Genomic DNA, 19366 nt, shown 5'->3' on the forward strand with positions numbered 1-19366 from the left:
TCTGGATTTACACCAGTGTAACTGAGATCAGACTCTGGCCCTGTGGGCTAACATGTGACAATATATAACAAACTCTATCTAACAAAAGGTTATTCATGCTAAGTAGCACTTATGCATGCAAATAGTTTAATAGAATTTCATAGTACTATTCACATAAATACCACTCAATATTGGTAAGGGATACAGAACCAGGCTTTATAAATTATTCAAAACTTCATTTGCTTTTAACATTTGCGTTAGGGTCAAATAATACAAATATATATATAACAGCAATATATTTGAAGACTATGGGAAAAAAATTTCTTTCACCAGTTCAGATTAAACAATGATTTAAAAGTAGATTTAAATACAACATGTGGCCCTTATTCTTGCTGACAGTGTTTGTGGTTTTACAACTACTCTTCTTATTTTTAAAATGTTTTCTTTTCTCTTGTTGCTGGGTGACAGACCTATGCAAACATCAGGGGAAACTTCAGTGAAACAGTGAGATTGCCTATACAGAAAGTGTTGTCAGATGTACAAAAGAAACAAACTGAAAAAAAAAATAGAGAAATGTATTTTCAAACAGAACAACCTTAGATGTTATTTGTAACACCATAAGGGAAATATTTCTGGTATTGTAAAGTTCATGGTGTCATTTTAAAGACAAAACAGAAGCATGAGCTGGATTGTACTCATAGTTATACCAGATTTACAATGGTATACCTCCATGGAAGGCAGTGCACTTACTGTTGACTAACAGCAGTGTATGTGAAATCAGAATCAGGCCCAGCACCTCTGCAGAGGGCCCCCAACTTATGTTTATATATAATAAACAATCAGTGACTACTAGTTTATGTACATAAGTGAATTAAGCCGGATAGACAAAGGAACCTAAAATTCTGTTCCATTCATAATGGCATGTTAGTACTATGACGCCATTATTAACCACTAACTATGTCTTAGAATGCAAAATTGGAACTGAAGCATTAGTCACAACTAACAGTCAATAATCTAATCAGTGGTAATATCCCATTTTTGTGAACTCCAACTAACTGTGAATTATTATCTGCATTCTAGAGAGAGGGCTTGTCTACATCAGAAAGTTGCAGCGCTGGTGAGGGAGTTACAGCGCTGCAACTTTGAAGGTGTACACATCTGCAGGGCATCACCAGCGCTGCAACTCCCTGTTTGCAGCGCTGGCCGTACTCCCGTTTTGTCTCGGGTGTAGAGGATCCAGAGCTGGTGATCCAGCGCTGGTAATCCAATGTAGACACTTACCAGCGCTTTTCTTGACCTCCGTGGAAGGAGGAAGCCTCTGGTAATCAAGCTGGTCTCCTTTCCCGGTTTGCTCTCTCGTTCCCGGAACCCCGAGCAAGCAGGTCTCCTTCCCTGCGGTTTGCAGGGTGGTTCTGGGAACGCGAGAGCAAACCGCGGCAAAGCTGGTCTCCTTTCCCGGTTTGCTCTCTCGTTCCCAGAACCCCGAGCAAGCAGGTCTCCTTCCCTGCGGTTTGCTGGGTGGCTCCGGGAACGCGAGAGCAAACCGCGGCGAAGCTGGTCTCCTTTCCCGGTTTGCTCTCGCGTTCCCGGAACCCCGAGCAAGCAGGTCTCCTTCCCTGCGGTTTGCAGGGTGGTTCGGGGAACGCGAGAGCAAACCGCGGCGAAGCTGGTCTCCTTTCCCGGTTTGCTCTCTCGTTCCCGGAACCCCGAGCAAGCAGGTCTCCTTCCCTGCGGTTTGCTGGGTGGCTCCGGGAACGCGAGAGCAAACCGCGGCGAAGCTGGTCTCCTTTCCCGGTTTGCTCTCGCGTTCCCAGAACCCCGAGCAAGCAGGTCTCCTTCCCTGCGGTTTGCAGGGTGGTTCGGGGAACGCGAGAGCAAACCGCGGGGAAGCTGGTCTCCTTTCCCGGTTTGCTCTCGCGTTCCCGGAACCCCCCTTGAAGCTGCCCAACAGCGCTGCAGTGTGGCCACATCTAACACCACTTGCAGCGCTGGTTGCTGTAAGTGTGGCCACTCTGCAGCGCTGGCCCTATACAGCTGTACTAATACAGCTGTAACAACCAGCGCTGCAAAATTTTAGATGTAGACATGGCCGAAGTGGGTGAGGTAATATCTTTTATTGGACTAGCTTTGGTTGGTGAGAGAGGCAAGCTTTCGGGCTTACACAGAGCTCTTCTTCAGGTCACCAACAGACGCTGGTCCAATAAAAGATATTACCTCACCCACCTTGTCTTTCTAGTGTCCTGGGGCCAACATAGCTACAACACTGCATGTCTACATTCTACTCAGACTATAAACTCTTCGGGGCAGGGACTCTGTTTGTTGTGTTTGTACAGTGCCTAGCACAACGGGGTCCTAATTCCTGGTTAAAAGCTTGAGGCCACAATACAGTTAATGGTAAATAACAAGGATTATATCCAGTTCTGCTGACCAGTTCTATGGATAAGGGGTGGCACAAACCACTTTCAGTATGTGTGCTGATAATATTTTCATATGGAATAATGTAATTCTTGGCCAGTGGCTCTTTTATATCTGAAGATATCAGCCCAGACCCTCACATCCAGAGGACTATTCCTAAAGGCAAGGATCTTTATCTGACTTTCCATTAAAAGACATGGAGGAGACTACCGCTAAACTGAGCACAAAGTATCTGATTCCTCCCACTTGGCTCATATGTGGCCTAACTCCCAGATTGCCAACTTTTCCTGACCACCTCCACTCTAGACCTAAAGTAAATGTGTTTTGTAATCAATTAGTTCCTGCCTGTGACAGTCCTTTCTTAAATACCTGTTTAAACAGTAATTTAGATAAAGGTGTCTCATTTGTACGCAATAGGAAATGCCTGCCTTGTTTCAGATACACTTACAAATAATTACTGCAGTATTGCCTGAGCTGGACAGAAATGTTGGGTCAAACAAATGTGGAAGGACTCTGGTCGCTTAAGAGTGCCCAGTCTATATCCTTGTAGTGCCATTTGAAAATATTCTTCCATGGCCCATCCAGGCCCATCCTGGCTTTCCTCAGGGGGATGACTAACTCTGATCCTTAGTTGTCCCCAAGAAGACCTTAATAAAGTGACAGTGTATTAAAGGCTCCTATCACACATGTTCAAATACACAAGCAGAGCTCCAAAATTCTGATGTGTGACAGGCTTCTTCTTACCCAGCAGTTGAGCTGAATCCCGCTGAAAGCTGCCCAGCCTGACAAAGGATGGTATTTGTTACAATTGTGAAGTTGCTACAGATAGAATAAGCCAAGTTTGAACCAGACTGTATCTATTTCATTGGAACTGGGCACTTACAGTTTTATCTCATTCCTTATTTCTTCTTGCTCCAGAAAGATAATGGAATTAGAAATGCCTCTGAAGTGGGTTATCCAGATGCTTTCACTACCAGCTTAGGTAAATGTCCTTCACCCATAATAACCAACAGTCTGATTTCTGACTGCTGTTAGTGGCTACATGCGTGCCTCCAAGATCAGATTATGAGTTGTGTGCTAATAAATGTGTAGGTTAGTGGGAGCTTTGTGTGTATGCATCCCACAGCAGAAACTGGCTGAAGTGAGAAAGGTCACATAGCCTGAGAAAAGGAGAATGAAAAACAGTGATATTTGCCTGACTTTATTAATTAGAAATGAGTTAGAACATCAAGATCAGGATCCAGATTTAAATCCCTTCAGTGTTTTTGTACCCTGAGCTTTGGTTTGGCCCATCCCTAGTATTAATTCATGTAATGCACCAGTATGCCTGTTTGTCACCTGCATGTGATCAAGTGATGTTCAAGCCATAGAAAGGCAGGGCCACCCAGAGGATTTAGGGGGCCTGGGGCAAAGTGGGGAGCTGCGGCGCTTGTACTCACCCGGCAGTGGTCCGGGTCTTCGGTGGCATTTCAGCAGCAGGGAGCCCTTCAGTCGCTCCACATCTTCAGCAGCACTGAAGGGCCCTCCACTGCCGAAGACCCAAACTGCTGCCGGGCCAGGGCTCATGGGGCCCCTGTGGGGCCTGGGACCTGGGGCAAATTGCCCCACTTGCCCCCACTCTGGGCGGCCCTGTAGAAAGGCACAGCCAATAGTGTAGTCGAGAGTAAATGGAATTTACCCATTTCTCATTTGGAGAATATGGAGTTTACTTTAGGATGGTTGACCCACTTCTTTTTTTTTAAATCACTATATCCTGGGCACAGCTCCACTCAATGTCCTTACACTGCATTTCTGACCGCACGCCTGCCTCTGCCTTGTGTGCCCCAAGCATTTGACTCACCAGCTTCCGCAGCTGAAGGTAAGGTAGCTGTAGCTGCATCAGCTTCTTTGGCTCTTACACATGCTATATCCTATTATTTAATTGCCTTGGAAGGGAAGAGCGTGCTAAACTGCTAAACATATGTCCAAGTGGAAGGAAGTCCAGCCCCTCCTCCCTGTTCCACACAGAAGCCCAGCATGCTGTTTAAAGTAACCCCAGATCCCAGAGGTTAGGGTTATGGTGTCAGCTTTGGCACATGGATGTCTCCTGGCTTCATCAGGCACATCCCCAGCACACAGCCACGTGTACTGTTTCCTGATGGCATGCAAGTTAGTGCAGAAAGCGCAAACATTAGTGTCCACCCTGGTCTTTCAGTAGCAATTAACCTTTCCTACAGGGTTTCCTTTGAAGCTTTTTTCATGTTTTTACTGCAAAACAGCTCCAAGGAATTTGATGGCGGGAAATGTTTTCTGTATTACCTAATCTTTTCTATTCCCCTATCAGAGGCCTCAGTGATTTCATCCCATTTCTAATGGAGAGAATTATTTGATCTTAAGGAGTCCTGCTTGAAATTCCAAATTGCAGCACTGTATGTGTGAGTGGTTGGCTATTTGTATAGACAATTGTACTTGGAAGCACAGTCCCTGGGGCCCAATTCTGCTCTCACAGCAGTTTTATATCAGTGTAACTTCAACGACTTCTGTGGAGTTACTTCTGATTTACATTGGCTTAAGTTGGAGCAGAATGAAGCGCCAGATTTTCTGACACTCTGGGCCAGGTCCTCAGCTGGTGTAAATGGAGCTCTGATCTAAGTGATTTTTAAAAAATGGTTTTCAAATATCCGGAAGGTATAATTCAGCTTTTTGGCTTTTGAACGGTTTTTAAAAATATTTTTCTTAGATTGTATTGCCCTTGTTAGGAGAATGATGCCCTGGCATTCAGTTCAGACACTGCTTTTAGGCAGAAGGCCACATGTGTGCAATTTGCCACCACAGGATTTAAAATGTAAAATCAACTTGTTTTAAATTATCCATTGAGTGCAATTGCTGGTCATGGAAGGGGGTCACAGGTGTGACTAGAGAAGAGTAAAACTGGAATTGTCCCATTGACATCTCTCCATTAGCCAATGGACAGCAGCTAAGGATCTGGCTCCATACGTTTAAGGCTGTAGATCAGTTTGACCAGAGGTATGAATGGTTTTAGCCTTTTGAGACTGAAAGGGAAATTTAACTGGAGAGCAGCAAACACACTCTGGAGGAGAGAAGTTAAGTATGGCACATCTGCAGTGCAATACTTGCTAAGGTTTAAAGGCTCAGTCATTCAGCTGATGGAGCGACTAGACAGGGTGCTTTGTAACAGGGCCAAAAGTTGGGAAAGTTGGAATGAAGGGTGTTGAGTTCATTTATGCAGAGTGAATTGCATGCACTGCTTCTTTGTGCTGTGGAAGGAAGGAGTTTTGGAATACTCAAATTGAGGGTGGGAATTGGTGTGGAGGAAAGCAGAGTGGGTAGGTTCGAGGAGGGAGTATGAGGGGTAGGAATGTAGTGAAGTGGGGAGCAACAAACTGACAGGGGAGTTAGGCATCCTTATCTTAGGGAAATTCAGGGGATTTGGTTGCCTAACTCCCTCAGGCCTCTTTGAGAATCTTTGCCATTGCTCACAAGCCATGTGCTATTGTCACCCTGATCACTCTCCTTTTATGTGATTTCCTTTTCCCCACCCCTCATCTATCTTTGTGCTCTTTGGGGCAGGGATTGTGCCTTTCTCTGTCTTTGCAACACCTGGAATGTTTTGGGCATCGCTGCAATCTAAATAGATAATATTAAGTAATTGGAGGGGAAGGGTGCTACATAGCAGTGAGCCCAGCGGTCCCAGCAGATGCCCTGGAGCACTGAGGAGCACTCTGAATGACACAACTTCATGGGAATTTTGGAGATGTTTCTGTGACTGTGGTTCATAGCCACCATTGCTCTTGCTTTCTCCTAAACTCAGCTCTTCTGCATGCTTAGGCAAAGTGGCACTTGAAGGTGCAACAGAATATCATAAAATATGACTGCTAGGCAGGTCATTTCAATGCAGAGGACTGAAGTTAACCATTGCACTCTGACCACATCTTGATTCCTGTCCCTCTCATGGCCTCTCTTCCTCTCTACTCAGTGCAGCATGGTCATAGGCCTGATCTTGTTCCTTTTAGAGTTCATGGGAGTTTTGCCACGAACATCAGTGGGAGTAGTATAAAGCCCTGTGCAGATGCTAAGCAAACAGCTAGTGTCGAATGCTAGTACTTTGCCTCTCAGCAGCTCTTTCATCAGTCCTTAGCAGCCTTCAGGATCAGGCCATCCCTGCTGAACTCCACTCAACCTGAGCTCCCAAAGAACAGATTTTTGAAACAGAAACAATGATGAAAAATCCTTCTATGCATTTGTCTAGCATCCCGGTGATTGAATTAATCCATGGATTTTGCACTTCTCTGAAGGATGGTCCTTAGAAAAGTGATAAACAAACTAGTTGATATGGGGGGTCCAATTATTTAGAGCGTAGATGAAAGTTGCCAAAACAAAGCTTAGGGAAATGTGTAGCTGAACTTCTATATGATGTCTGTGTGACTTTAGTTAGCTCCGTATTAGAGGAAGAAAAACAATTCAGGGCTGTGAATATATTGCCTGCAGATGAAGTATCTGGTACATGCCAGGGGTGATGTATTCAAATGATTTGTTATGCCTCAATGTTTGTTGTCATAAGTGGCAGAATCTTGAAAATGTAGACATAAAATTGTTAGGTAATATGTAATAAAGGCATGATAGATGACATTTTATCAGTGGAAAAACATTCAGTGTGTGACAGTGCTAAAATGCATGCTTAAAGTTAGCCCTGTGCTTAAGTACCTTGTTGAACAAGGACCTAAATAGTTTTTTGGAAGAAAAATTGACTTTTTGGACATGGGGAAGGACTACTTGAATATTATGATGTGAGCTGTGCTGAATCATGCCCCTTATGTGGTGACTTTTTGGGCCAGATCCTCAGTAGGTGTAATTTGCTGTAATTCCATTGAAGTCATTGGTGCTGGATTGATTTACATCAGCTGAGGATCTGGCCAGCAGTTGCGTGGTGGGCTGCTTCCCTTCTAAAGACTAATCTGAGGCCATCACATTTTTTGCCCCATAATTTAGATTGTATCTGAGCCATTGTCCCCTTAGTGAAAGAAAGTCCAGTAAAGCCTTCCCAGTTTTCCTTTGGCTGAGATTTCATTTGTGATTTATAAGCACCAGTTTTCAATAGTAATTTCAAAGAGGAAATTGTTTAAAGTGCTATGTGCAGACCATATTGGGCAACTGGGTTTGCTTATTATGTACATGTGTATGTAATTCATTCACTGCTGACAGTGCTTGTGTACTAGTGTGCAAACTACTTTGGATGGTAAGAGCCCTCTGATCTGGTTCTGAGACGTGATGAACATACACAGTTCCACAACAGAGAGGTTGCTCAGCACCTCTCAGGATGAAGCTCTACGCAGTATTAGCGATTGATGAAGGTGCCGTAGAACCTGCAAACTGCCTTTTCTGCTTAATATACAAGTTAAAAGGGTTTAAAGTGCAAAACCCTTCAGCACATTTGGCTAGTACAGTCCCTAACATTTGGATTCATTTTCAGGTGATGAATGTTTATATGAAAGCTTCCCTGAAGTTCCTTTGGAGGAAATGTCAGAGGCTGACGGAGAGGCTAGTAAACTGTCCCTCAGTGTCCAAGAGCCATCTTCTCCAGCAACATCCAGTGAAGCATTCACACCAAAGGAGGGGTCTCCTTACAAGGCTCCCATATACATTCCCGATAACATTCCCATTCCTTCAGAGTTTGAGCTCCGAGAGTCAAATGTTCCTGGAGCAGGATTAGGAATATGGACGAAAAGGAAGATTGAAGTAGGTGAAAAATTTGGGCCATACGTGGGAGAGCAGCAGTCAAATCTGAAAGATCCCAGTTATGGTTGGGAGGTAAGAAACTTTTTAAATTCTTTTGTTTTGTTGAATTGTCATTAAAGTTTACAAACTCAGATGTATTTGTAGAGTAAGAGGATATGATGCTGAAGTCAATGGTTATTTTGCGTGGATAAGAACTGCTAGATTTAGTCTTTTGTCATTTTATGGAAGAAAATAAAAGTATACATGCACATATGAAAACATGCAGGGAATCACCACCATTCTTCACATGTAAACTTCAAATCCTGTCTCTCTTCTGTGGTAGGAAGAGGAGGTAGTCACTTATCTGAACTTTTATGTGGCACTAACGGTTTGTTTTCATGAAGCTCTGAAATATAACATGGGACTAGGAGAGAGGTCTGCAGATGAACTTATGGCACTAATTTTAAAAAATCTGGAAGTTTCTTTTAGTCACCAGAATCACTGATTTAGAAAGGCCTTAAAGGCATCGTTGTTTGGTAAATTACAGCTGCAAGACATGATGATTTTCAGAGTTGGAAGCCTAAGGTCTTGATTCTACTTCCATTGAAGTCAATGGGCTCTTTACCATTAATTTTGATGGGAGTAGGATTGGGTCCTGAGCCTAAGCACAGCCCCACATTGGAGGTGGCATTGTGCCTCATGGAGGCCTTCCAGTGCCCTACAGGATGCAACATAGTTCCACAGCCTGAAGGAAGGCAGTGTGTGCTCCTCCCTATGACTGATCAGCGCTGCTTGGTTTTATGGGTGGCAGGGTCATGACTCTAGCTCCTTTCTTCTCCTTTTGGGGTAGTTAGCCCTTGCACTCTGGGGAGTATGAGGGGTTCTGTTCATGGCTCCATGTGCCCTCCCGACCCATTGTGTGCCTTCTTAGGGTAGATGTTCAGGCTTGGCTGGAGTCCCGCCTGAATGTCTACACCACAGTTAACAGCCCCTTAAATTCAAGTTGTGAATGCAAGTCAGCTGGCCTGGACCAGCCATCGGTGTCTAATTGCAGTATAGATGTACTTTTAATAACCAGCCACAAGTTGGCCCTTAATAACTTTCTCCTTTGAATCTGATCCCTTTGAGCAATTGGAAGGGAATCCGCCCCCGCTTCCGGCATCTCTCCTTTGTAAAGTACAACATTGCACAATTGTCTAGGTGTGTTATGTTTTTTATTCTGCTTAGCTCCAAAGCATTATGTGTGATTACCTGGAGGCAGTATTCAGACTATCTGGGCCAATCAACTGATCCAACACTACACTTTCTCTGTTAGTATAGCTCAGATAAAAATTCTAGACTTAAAAAAATCAGCTGTTTTTCTTAGTGTTGGTCTGATGTGACATACAAATCATTCTTGCATGAACTTTTTTATTCATAGTTTGAAAGAGGTGAAGGAAAAATACAGGACAATCCCTATTTTCCATTTTTGTTTTTCATTGGAATAACAGATTTTTTGATAAATGAGGGAGAAATGCTTTGTCTGCATTGCTCTCAGGAATATGATGGACCTTTGAGGAACTGGGAGTTTTACTTACCCAGAGATCAAATAAATGAAGTTGTACTTTGGAGTATAGCCCTCAAAACACATGGTGGATCATAAATGTTTGGTTTGCTTTTAACCATCAATAAATATTCAGTGATTTCTTTGCAAACTTTCCATCCAGTTGTTTAAATACGTGTAAGACCTGTGACAATATGACAGAAAAGTGTCAAGAGAAATTATAGACTTGGCAGAACTCTATAAAATGAACAGACCCTGATGCAATATAGTTACTGGTGAGAAATCTTTATTCTTTGAACAAGGCACCAGGAAGTCATAAAAGCTGTCTAATAGCCACACCACAATGAAGCATGTATTGATAATGGAAGTTTAAAAAAAATTGCTGTCACACCATTTTAAATGTGAGTTGAACACAAGTCAAAATAAATACATTTTGGACCAGATCCTCAGGTGACGTAAAGCAGCACAGCGCCATGAACTCAAGAGACTGCTTCTGATTTTAGTTAAAGACACACTGTTGCTGATTGACACCAGTTATGGATGTGACATTTTGGTTTTACCTTTAAATATAGGCATGCATACTCTAGTTTTTAGTGCCTCAGGTTATTTTAAATTTCAAAACCTTTTTGTCAGAACAACTAAGAAGAAGAAGAAGAAGAAGAAATTGGAAGCTCCAAAGGGGAATCATTCTGAAGCTAGGACTCCCCTGCAACACACTTGAACAGGGGTATTTATTTGGGAAAGCTGAAAAAAAGGTGTTCTTCAGTTTTCCCAATCAAATCTAAACAGTTCAAAGGTATTCAGTGAAACCCACGTAAAATTAGCAATAAATTGGAAATTGATCATCCACCTACACATGCTTTGCAATCATAGAGGAAGCTAGAAACAGGTGAACAACAGAATACCATATTTCTTCCAGCCAGTAAAATAAATGTATTTATTACAAATTGAAGGGGGAAAACCTGGCAATTTACAGTTTATAAAATAAACCAACCAAATCTGGGATATTCAAAGTCTAGACTAATACTGCATCTGTATTACTCACTCCAATAGGAAAAATTGGCCATTTTTGTTTTGAGTTTTGAGAGGGTTTTTTCTAAAGCTTAGTTAATACCGAATGCAAACAAAACAAAACAGGCTTGCAGAGAGTGTGCATCAGTCTAACTTATTTTTTCATTCTGGATAAACCTGTGTTTGCTGTGGTATAAACGTGTATCCAGATCGCTTACTGGCATGTTAAATGGTCAAATTAAGCTCATTGCTTGAAGACTAACACTAGTCCCTCCATACTTTAATTAGTGGGCCCAACTCACTTCTGTGGAAGACACTGGTATCACTCTCATTGACTTCAAACACAGAAAAAAATAATCTTTCAATAGTGACATCACAGCCTTGTCAGGGTTAAGACAGCAGGTGTATCTTGGCTTCTGACATCTTTATGTTGGGAGCCATAGAAAGCATGTTGCTAGTGTAAGAGGGAGACAGACATTTTAGAGAGTGACAAAGGGAGGACAGTGACAGAGCAGGGAGAATGGGGAGAAAAGTGCAATTTGGTTATATCTAACTACAACCGTTTGTCACCTAGCTCATTAGACACCCTTCTGAAATAGAACCATAGAAATGTAGACCTGGAAGAGACCTTGATAAGTCATCTAGTCTAGTCCCTTGACTGAGGTAGGACTAAGTATTAGCTAGACAATTCCTGACAGGTGTTTGTCTAACCTGTTCTTAAAAACCTCTAATGACGAGATTCCACAACCTCCCTAGGAAATTTGTTCCAGAGCTTAACTGCCCTTACAGTTCGGAAGTTTTTCCTAATGGCCAGCCTAAATCTCTCCTGCTGCAATTTAAGCCCATTACTTCTTGTCCTGTCCTCGATGGTTAAGGAGAACAATTTATCATCCTCCTCTTTCTAACAACCTTTTACATACTTGAAGATTGTTATCATGTCCCCCCTCAGTCTTCTCTTTTCCAGACTAAACAAACCCAGTGTTGTCAATCTTTCCTCATAGGTCATGTTTTCTAGACCTTTAATCATTTTTGTTGCTCTCCTCTGGACTTTCTCCAATTTGTTGACATCTTTCTCGAAGTATGGTGCCCAGAACTGGATACAATATTCCAGTTGAAGTCTTATCAGTGCTGAGTAGAGTGGAAGAATTATTTCCTGTGTCTTGCTTATAACACTCCTGCTAATGCATCCTGGAATTATATTTGCTTTTTCTGCAACAGTATTATGCTGTTGACTTATATTTAGTTTGTGATCCACTATAACCCCCAGATCCTTTTCTGCAGTACTCCCTGCCTAGGCAGTCATTTTGTATTCATGTAATGGATTATTCCTTTCTAAGTGTAGTACTTCACATTTGTCCTTATTGAATTTCATCCTATTTACTTCAGCCCATTTCTCCAGTCAAGATCATTTTGAATTCTAATTCAATCCTCCAAAGCACTTGCAGCCCCCTCCCAGCTAGTTATTGTTCACAAACTTTATAAGCATATTCTTTATGCCAGTGTGCCAAGGGACGTACTGGCCGCCGCTTCCAGCAGCTCCCATTGGCCTGGAGCAGGAAACTGCGGCCAGTGGGAGCCGCGATCGGCCAGACCTGTGGATGCGGCGTGTAAACAAACCGGCCCGAACTACCAGGGGCTTTCCCTAAACAAATGGCATCTCAAGTTTGGGAAACACTGCTCTATCCCTGCAGGATCCCACTCAATATGCCCTTCCAGCTTGATTGAGAACCATGGTTAACTACTCTCTGAGTATGCTTTCCCAACCAGTTGTGCACCCATCTTATAGTAGATTCCTCTAGGCTATATTCCTCCAGTTTGTTTCTGAGGTCATATGAGACCTTTTCAAAAAACATGCTAAATTTGAGATATATCACATCTACTGCTTCCCTTCATCCACATGGCTTGTTACCCTGTCAAAGTAGTAACCAGCAGCCAGCTTCCTCCCTATGAAGGAGCCCTGTCCTCCTCTCCTGGTGCTGCTACAGCAGTCCTCCCTTGCTGGAGTGCTTCCTCAGTTTAGGAGGTTTCCGTATACATATTTTCAATGAATTCTTCATATGCATGGATGCTCCTCAGATTAGCCCTCTCCTCCTGTAGTTCTCTCATCTGATCAGGTATTGTAGTGTGTATTACTTACTGGATAGGTGTATTGAGCTCCATCCTGCTCTCACTTAAGTCAAGTGGTAGTTTTATCTTTGTTTTCAGTGGGAGCAAGGTAGAGCCTGATGACTGTGCAGGATAATCACAGATTTTAGCCACTTTACAGAAAGTGGATATTTTTATCTGCTACCCTATGATGATTCCCAAGGAGCTAGTGCTGTGTAGTGCATTGATCTTGCTGCTGTCATCACTGATTTTGATTATAAAACATTTGGATACTCAGTGTGGAATGGAGAAGTAAGAAAGGGCATGTTGTGTGGGATCAAGGGAGAATGGAGTATCATCCTTTTGCTATTGCAGGATTGTTACTAATACTCTTTTCGCTGGAGGAAGCCCAGTTATAAGTGCTGTGAATATGTGATCATTGGCTTCATAAGCTAAAAATGATGCTTCTGAGGGGTTCACCCGAAAGTGAACCTCACTTGCTAAGCAGAGGGCAGTGATGCCAAATCCCAGTAGAGATGAGAGTGGATGGGGGCAGTGTTCTTACCTGGTGGTGTAGACTGTGCCTAACGAGTCCTAGACACTGTTTGACCTACCGTAATGACAGAGCTGATTAGGCTCAATTGAGAGTCCTTGTTTGTAGTTGATGACTCCTAGAGCTGACATCACTGCTGAGCTGGTCTAGGAGCTAAGCCTAAGACCCTGTGTGAGGACCGTGAATACAGAGAACACTACACTGGCTGTGCAGTTCCCCACTGCCTGCTGAAGTCACTAGGAGCTCGGCTTAAGTGGTGGAACCTCAGAATGTGATGTCGCAGGAGCAGCAAGCAGCGGCACTAACAGCAGCAGAGAGACAGCAGCCAGCGATGATCCAGTTGCAAAGGCAGCAGTAGAGGCATTGCTCGATGCCTCTACTTTCCTGGGGTGGAAGGTGAACCCCATGAATGCATCTCTGAACTCGAGTCTTCACTAATCAAGGACAGCCAAGTGTGAGTGGGGTGCAGCAGAGAGAGAAGGGAGTGATGTGCTAAATTGACAGTTGTTCATCAGATTTTTCCACTACAAAGTGGGAAACTGAGGCAAAGGACACTACCCAATGCACTGTGAGGTCAGGTTTGCTTATAGTCATATGCTTTCCATGTGAGTCTGGTGTTTTCCCAAATTAATGCTTGGTTCCCTTTCAGTAAATGTTCTCTTTTGTTATTACCAGACTCAGTGCTTGTGAGTGTGCAAGTATTGCCTCTTGGAAGCACCCAAGAGTGCAGTTAAGTGTTCCCAGATTACTGGGTAGAGGAACCTCAAGATACTGAACATGGCCATCGTTGTTGCCAACTTCACCTGGCAGAAGGTTACGCATACATGACAAGACTTCCACATTGCTTATTGTCCGTGTACCTATTTTGTTCTTAGGAACGGATACTTTTACGATTACTTCAAGAACAACTGTTCTTGATAAATTATTCTTTCTCTTCATAAACTTGCCTTCTTTTGAGGTTAAGGTAAAACAAAATGATCATGTTATAACATCTTTTCTCTAATGGATATGAAGAATTAAGGAGGAATCTTTTGTCAAGAGAAAAAAAGAGTTAGTATTTCTTGGGCAAACTCTCAACACTGTTCTTGGTATTGTATGAAGTTATGGGGATATAGCAGTGCACATTTTGACTTAAAAATCTCCAGGATGTGCTCATTCTTTGCATCTGTTTATTACTGATAGTGAGATGAACTTGAACTAGAAACTCATACACATTGGAATGGGGACATAGGCTGAAATCTAAAGCTGGATCTGGTTCCATATTTTGGAGAGGGCTGCTATCTTTAATAATATGCAGAGTCATAGCACCTCTGAATCTTGGAGCATTTGTAACTTTGATCCAAATTTATGTATCTTGAGTCCATCTCTGATTATTACTAGGACTAGCTGGTGGAGGTGTGCAGGGGAGTGAAAACTGGAGGAACTGCCATAGTAGGTTTGCAGATAGCTAGCTGATGTGAAAAACATTTGTTATTGCCTATGCAGTACACAAGGAATTTCATGGGGCCTGTTCCTACAGTGCTCCAGCTAGCAAAATTCCCCACTGATTTCAATACAGTATTTTGCTTCTGCAAATCATGCGAAATCATATCCATTGTGTTCATTTATATATTCGAGCAATACAAGTGGGCTGTGGGACAAAAAGAATTTGTTGTGATGTAGTTGTGCTTTGGTCATGATTAGAGTGCTGTACACCAGTTTAAATGAAAAGCCATAAATTAGAATTTTATCTTATTTTGTGGGTTTAGTGCTGAGCATTATCTAATCAGGTATTGGTTATCTAAAGTACAAATCGAACAAAGGGTCACTGGACAAGGGTAAAGGTCAAGCTTTTTTGCAGTTTGTCACTGTGGTTTTAGTATTCGCCAGTAGCCCAGTTGTCTGTTGGGGCCAAGTAGCTGTAGCTCAGTGATTGTTTAAAAAGGGAAAATTGACTGCTTCTTAATCAACAAAGAAAACAAGCCTTTAAGGGCTGTCAGTACTTCTTTTTTTAAACAGAAACAAGCAAGGAAATGCAAATTTAGCAATTTCATCATGGTTCCTGCCCTGCTAGGAAAAACATCTTGGAGAGCACTATAAAATGAACCTCTAAATGGTTCACTAAAACAAATGTACATGTCTACCACAAGAATCTTCTACAGCATGTTGAACATTCAGTTCAGATAGCTGACTGGTATAGTTAGTTTAAATTCATGTTCATGGGAACATAATTTATCTGCAATGGTTTTAGATGCTGTTTATCCTAAAACTTGATTTCTATACTAGACAGGTAGATATAGGAGCAATAAAGTCTATTAAAGCAAACTTGTTACAGAAGATAAAAAAATAGTTTAGGAGTTTAGAAAACAGAAGATATTCTTCTTTCATGGCATTGAGGCCTAGAGACAAATGTGATTGGCTTGGAGTCTGAAGATATATTTAAACAGTATTGAATCTGGTATAAGAATGTGACATTCCAAAATGTAAACAAAGTGTATGCTGTCTGGATTGGAAGAGGATCCAATGAGAATTATGAGAATCATGAAACTTTGTATAAAATGTTGAGAGGGGATCAGTTACAGTTATGTACAGCATTAACCAATGGTGTGAAAAATATCTTTAATTTTCCAAGGAATTCGAGGCTGACAGATTAGATATCTCAGAATATTTATTGGCATGAATTGCCTTCTTAAACAATTGAAAAAAGTCTTAGGGCCAGACATTATATCATATTTTAAAACTTTCTAGTTTTGTGCTGTTTGACTTAAACTCCATATGTATTTATTTGAAGTTTGGTCTACAAGAAACTCCATGTGTGGGACCATCCAACACTCTGGGTACCCTTATCTTTAAAACACAATGCTATAGGAGTAACAAATCATAAGGGTCTAGATTTTCAAAATCAGAGTATAAAGTTTTTTTGTGAATCCATATTTCAGCACCTAAATATATGGTCAGATTTTCTAAAGTCCTCAGCATCCAAAGTCTTACTTAGAAACCTAACTTTGGTCTCCTACTTTTGGAAATCTTGATCAAAGAGACCAAAGCAGCAGCACTCCTTCCTCTTCCCTACAATATGCTTTACTGTATAATGAATAGGTATGCGATCAGTACTCCCTAAAACTCTTACCATGCTATTCCCAACAAACAGTGTAAATGCTAGAGTCAGTTAGTTATATAAGGCAGTTGGCAAAATTTTAAACATTACCTGAAAAGGTGATTTGTGTGTGACTATGGTATTTCCATTACTTCTGCAAAATTAAAAATATTGCACATTTTGAGGAACTGAATGGCTCCAGGGTTTGACAATTTGATACAGGGACAGTAATTTCTAGGTCACGTGATCAAATCTGGCTGAGGTTGGTGGCAGTTGACTGTCATTGTTAGCTGACAATCTTTTGGTGGTTGATGTGAATTGAGCTGATAGTCTCGGTTCAGTTTCTATGAAACAAAGTCTGACCTCACACTGGTCTAAACCCTGTAGTAACTCCACTGAAGTCAATGAAATTACTTCAGTGTTGCACCAGTAGAATATGGCCCTATAAGTTCTTTATAATAGAAAAAGAAAGATACAAAGCTTCCCTTATTTCTGGATGTTGTCCTCCAGAAACAGGACTGGGGGTTATGGGGTATGTGGGGAATCTTGCGCTGCTCCTTTCTGCACTCTGCTTGACTTTTAGTTTTCCATTGTTGTCCATCTGGTGCTTTTCCTGAGCACCACACTAACTTAAAAGTAAAATCCTGACCCTATTTTACATAACTGTTACGTAGAGCAGCTCCATATTAGGCCACCTGTGGTGAGAGTGAAGTGCAGCATCCCCTGTTGGTCTCACTGATATTAGGACTTACGTATTCTTTTCAATATCGTCATTTGGGGAAAATAGGAAGCAGACTATGGGTGATCCTATTTAAAAAAGTTGTTATCACTTTGGTAAGGGGATAGACTCTGCCCACCAGGATGGTGTGATAGGGCCTATTCTTCTCTTTCAGACGACAGCTCCTCAGTTCTATACTTCAGTGCCTAGGAGCAGACAGCATATTTTTGGCAGTCACAGGTGCCAGTGATTTGTTTTCCTTTCTACATTATTTGGATATTTGTTTGTATCATTTAGAGCTCAGTCCTGCAAGATGTTGAGAGCCATGGCATTTAAGCAGCAGTTTACCATGAAGAGGATTACTCACATGGTTAAAATTAAGCATGTGCTTAACTGCTTTGCTAAATTTAGGGCCAGATTGCTCAGCACCTTCGAGGCTCAAGTCCATAGTACATGTTGAGTGCTTTGATTAAGTGGGAGGGGGCTTGTGATAGAAGATGCTGACACAAAGGAGTGGTTGCCTGAAAAAAAGTGATTGATTCTATTTTTTGGCAATGCTGCCAGTCTAAATCCATCTTTTTCTGTGCATCCATGCCTGTGGTGAGGATGTGACTAATTGTACTTGGTGCTGTAGAAAACCCTTAGACAAGTTCTTCACAAGTCATTCTAAAAGATGATGCCATTTACATGCATCAAGAGTGTTGGTAGAAGCATGACTGCCAGCATCAGACACCATGACTTTTCTCTGTGTAGCGCCTACATCATGTGGACATAGATAAAAGTGCATAAGGTTCTCAAATTGTTCAGTGGTAAGCATAACATAAATGCTTATATAAGTATATAGAATGGCATGCCATAATAATTCGGTTCTAATTGGATTTACTTTGCAAATAAAAAGTATCTTCAAAAGAGGTGCTCATCCTGCGAAATCTTTTTGCCCATTTGATCTAGGTGAAGTAGTGTGTAGAAGATGGGAAGTAGCACAATATTGTTGTCTTCTATCATCTACCATTAATTGATGGTACAATTAACATGAACAAAAAAAGTTCCATGGCATGGTTTTACAGATCAGTGGAGGATGAGCCCCGATCTCTATTAGTGTAATTGCACCAAATGCCGCAGCGCTTTATTTACTCATGGACTTGAGTGAAGTAAGAACTAAGGATTACAGAATTTGGCCCACAGCTTTAGTATGAAAATTACTCTAAGAATGTTTTTGTTTTTTTTTAAATAGCATATTTCCATAGAAACTAACCCAGTCTTCTAGGTTTGGGAAGACAACCTTCACCTTTGATTTCAGTGGGTTAAATACTAACGGTATGTCTACACATCAACTAGATCCCATAGCTGGCCTCTGACAGCTGATTCGGGCTTGTGGGACTTGGGTGGTGGGGCTGTTTCTTTGCTGTGTAGACTTCTGGGCCTGGGTTGGAACCCAGACTCTAGGACCCTGTGAGGTAGGAGAATCCCAGGGATCAGGCTCCACACTGAGCCTGGAACCTACACAGTCTCATAGCCTGAGTCCTGTGAGCCTGAGTCAGCTGGCACCCGCCAACTGCAGGTGTCTAGCAGCTGTGTAGACATACCCTAAGATTCTTACTCAGGGACCAATCATTTTTCCCCACCTTTTCATACTGAAATGAATAGACATACTCTGATATGTCTGCCCACATGGAACATGAGGTCATCCACCCCTTGGTGCTGTCCTTTACTTCTCTGCACCTGTGAAGGCCTCTGCATGGGACTACGCATCCATACACAGAGGAGATAGGACCAGGAAGATGTGTACCTTCCCCCCAGTTGTTGAGTTCTGAGGCTGTATTGACTCCTGAGAGGAGTACAGTGGAGCTGTGGGAACTAAACGGGACTTGTGGTCTGACTGCCTGTCCTCAGATCAAATCCCACGGTTAACCTTCTACAGAGAAGAATTGAGAAGAAGAAGAGGAATCTTAAAGTATCTTTATCTTCAATTTTATAAGTTCTCCCATGAGTCGGGTCATCTACATGTACAGTACTGAGGTCAATTGACTTCAGTGGCAAGTAAGGACAAAGTATTCCAGCAATTGGAATTAATTTGTCATCTTCCTGACAATGGATGAAAAATTGCCTTAAGACTAAGTCACATGTCCCCTTAAAAGACAACAAGACACAATTAGTTTGGCTGTTTAGAAAGATAGAATCAGGAGGAAAAAACAAACAAAGAGTATGATCATTACATTTAATAAAGGAACTGACAAGCAATCATAATTCTTCCCCTTAAGTAAATATGTT

At 42.0% G+C, this 19366-nt stretch overlaps 1 protein-coding gene across 6 annotated transcripts in view; it reads left to right on the forward strand.

The window, feature by feature from the left end:
- Positions 1–19366, forward strand: part of MECOM (MDS1 and EVI1 complex locus) — a 481835-nt gene that overhangs the window by 210242 nt on the left and 252227 nt on the right. For all 6 annotated transcript variants that reach the window (XM_030575491.1, XM_030575493.1, XM_030575497.1 and 3 more), the window contains exon 2: positions 7865–8202. In XM_030575491.1, the coding sequence (XP_030431351.1) occupies positions 7865–8202 (338 nt within the window). The remainder of the gene's footprint in view (positions 1–7864; positions 8203–19366) is intronic.

The sequence above is a fragment of the Gopherus evgoodei genome, chromosome 9 (genome assembly GCF_007399415.2).
Source record: "Gopherus evgoodei ecotype Sinaloan lineage chromosome 9, rGopEvg1_v1.p, whole genome shotgun sequence".
In the NCBI taxonomy this organism is placed as follows: domain Eukaryota; kingdom Metazoa; phylum Chordata; order Testudines; family Testudinidae; genus Gopherus; species Gopherus evgoodei.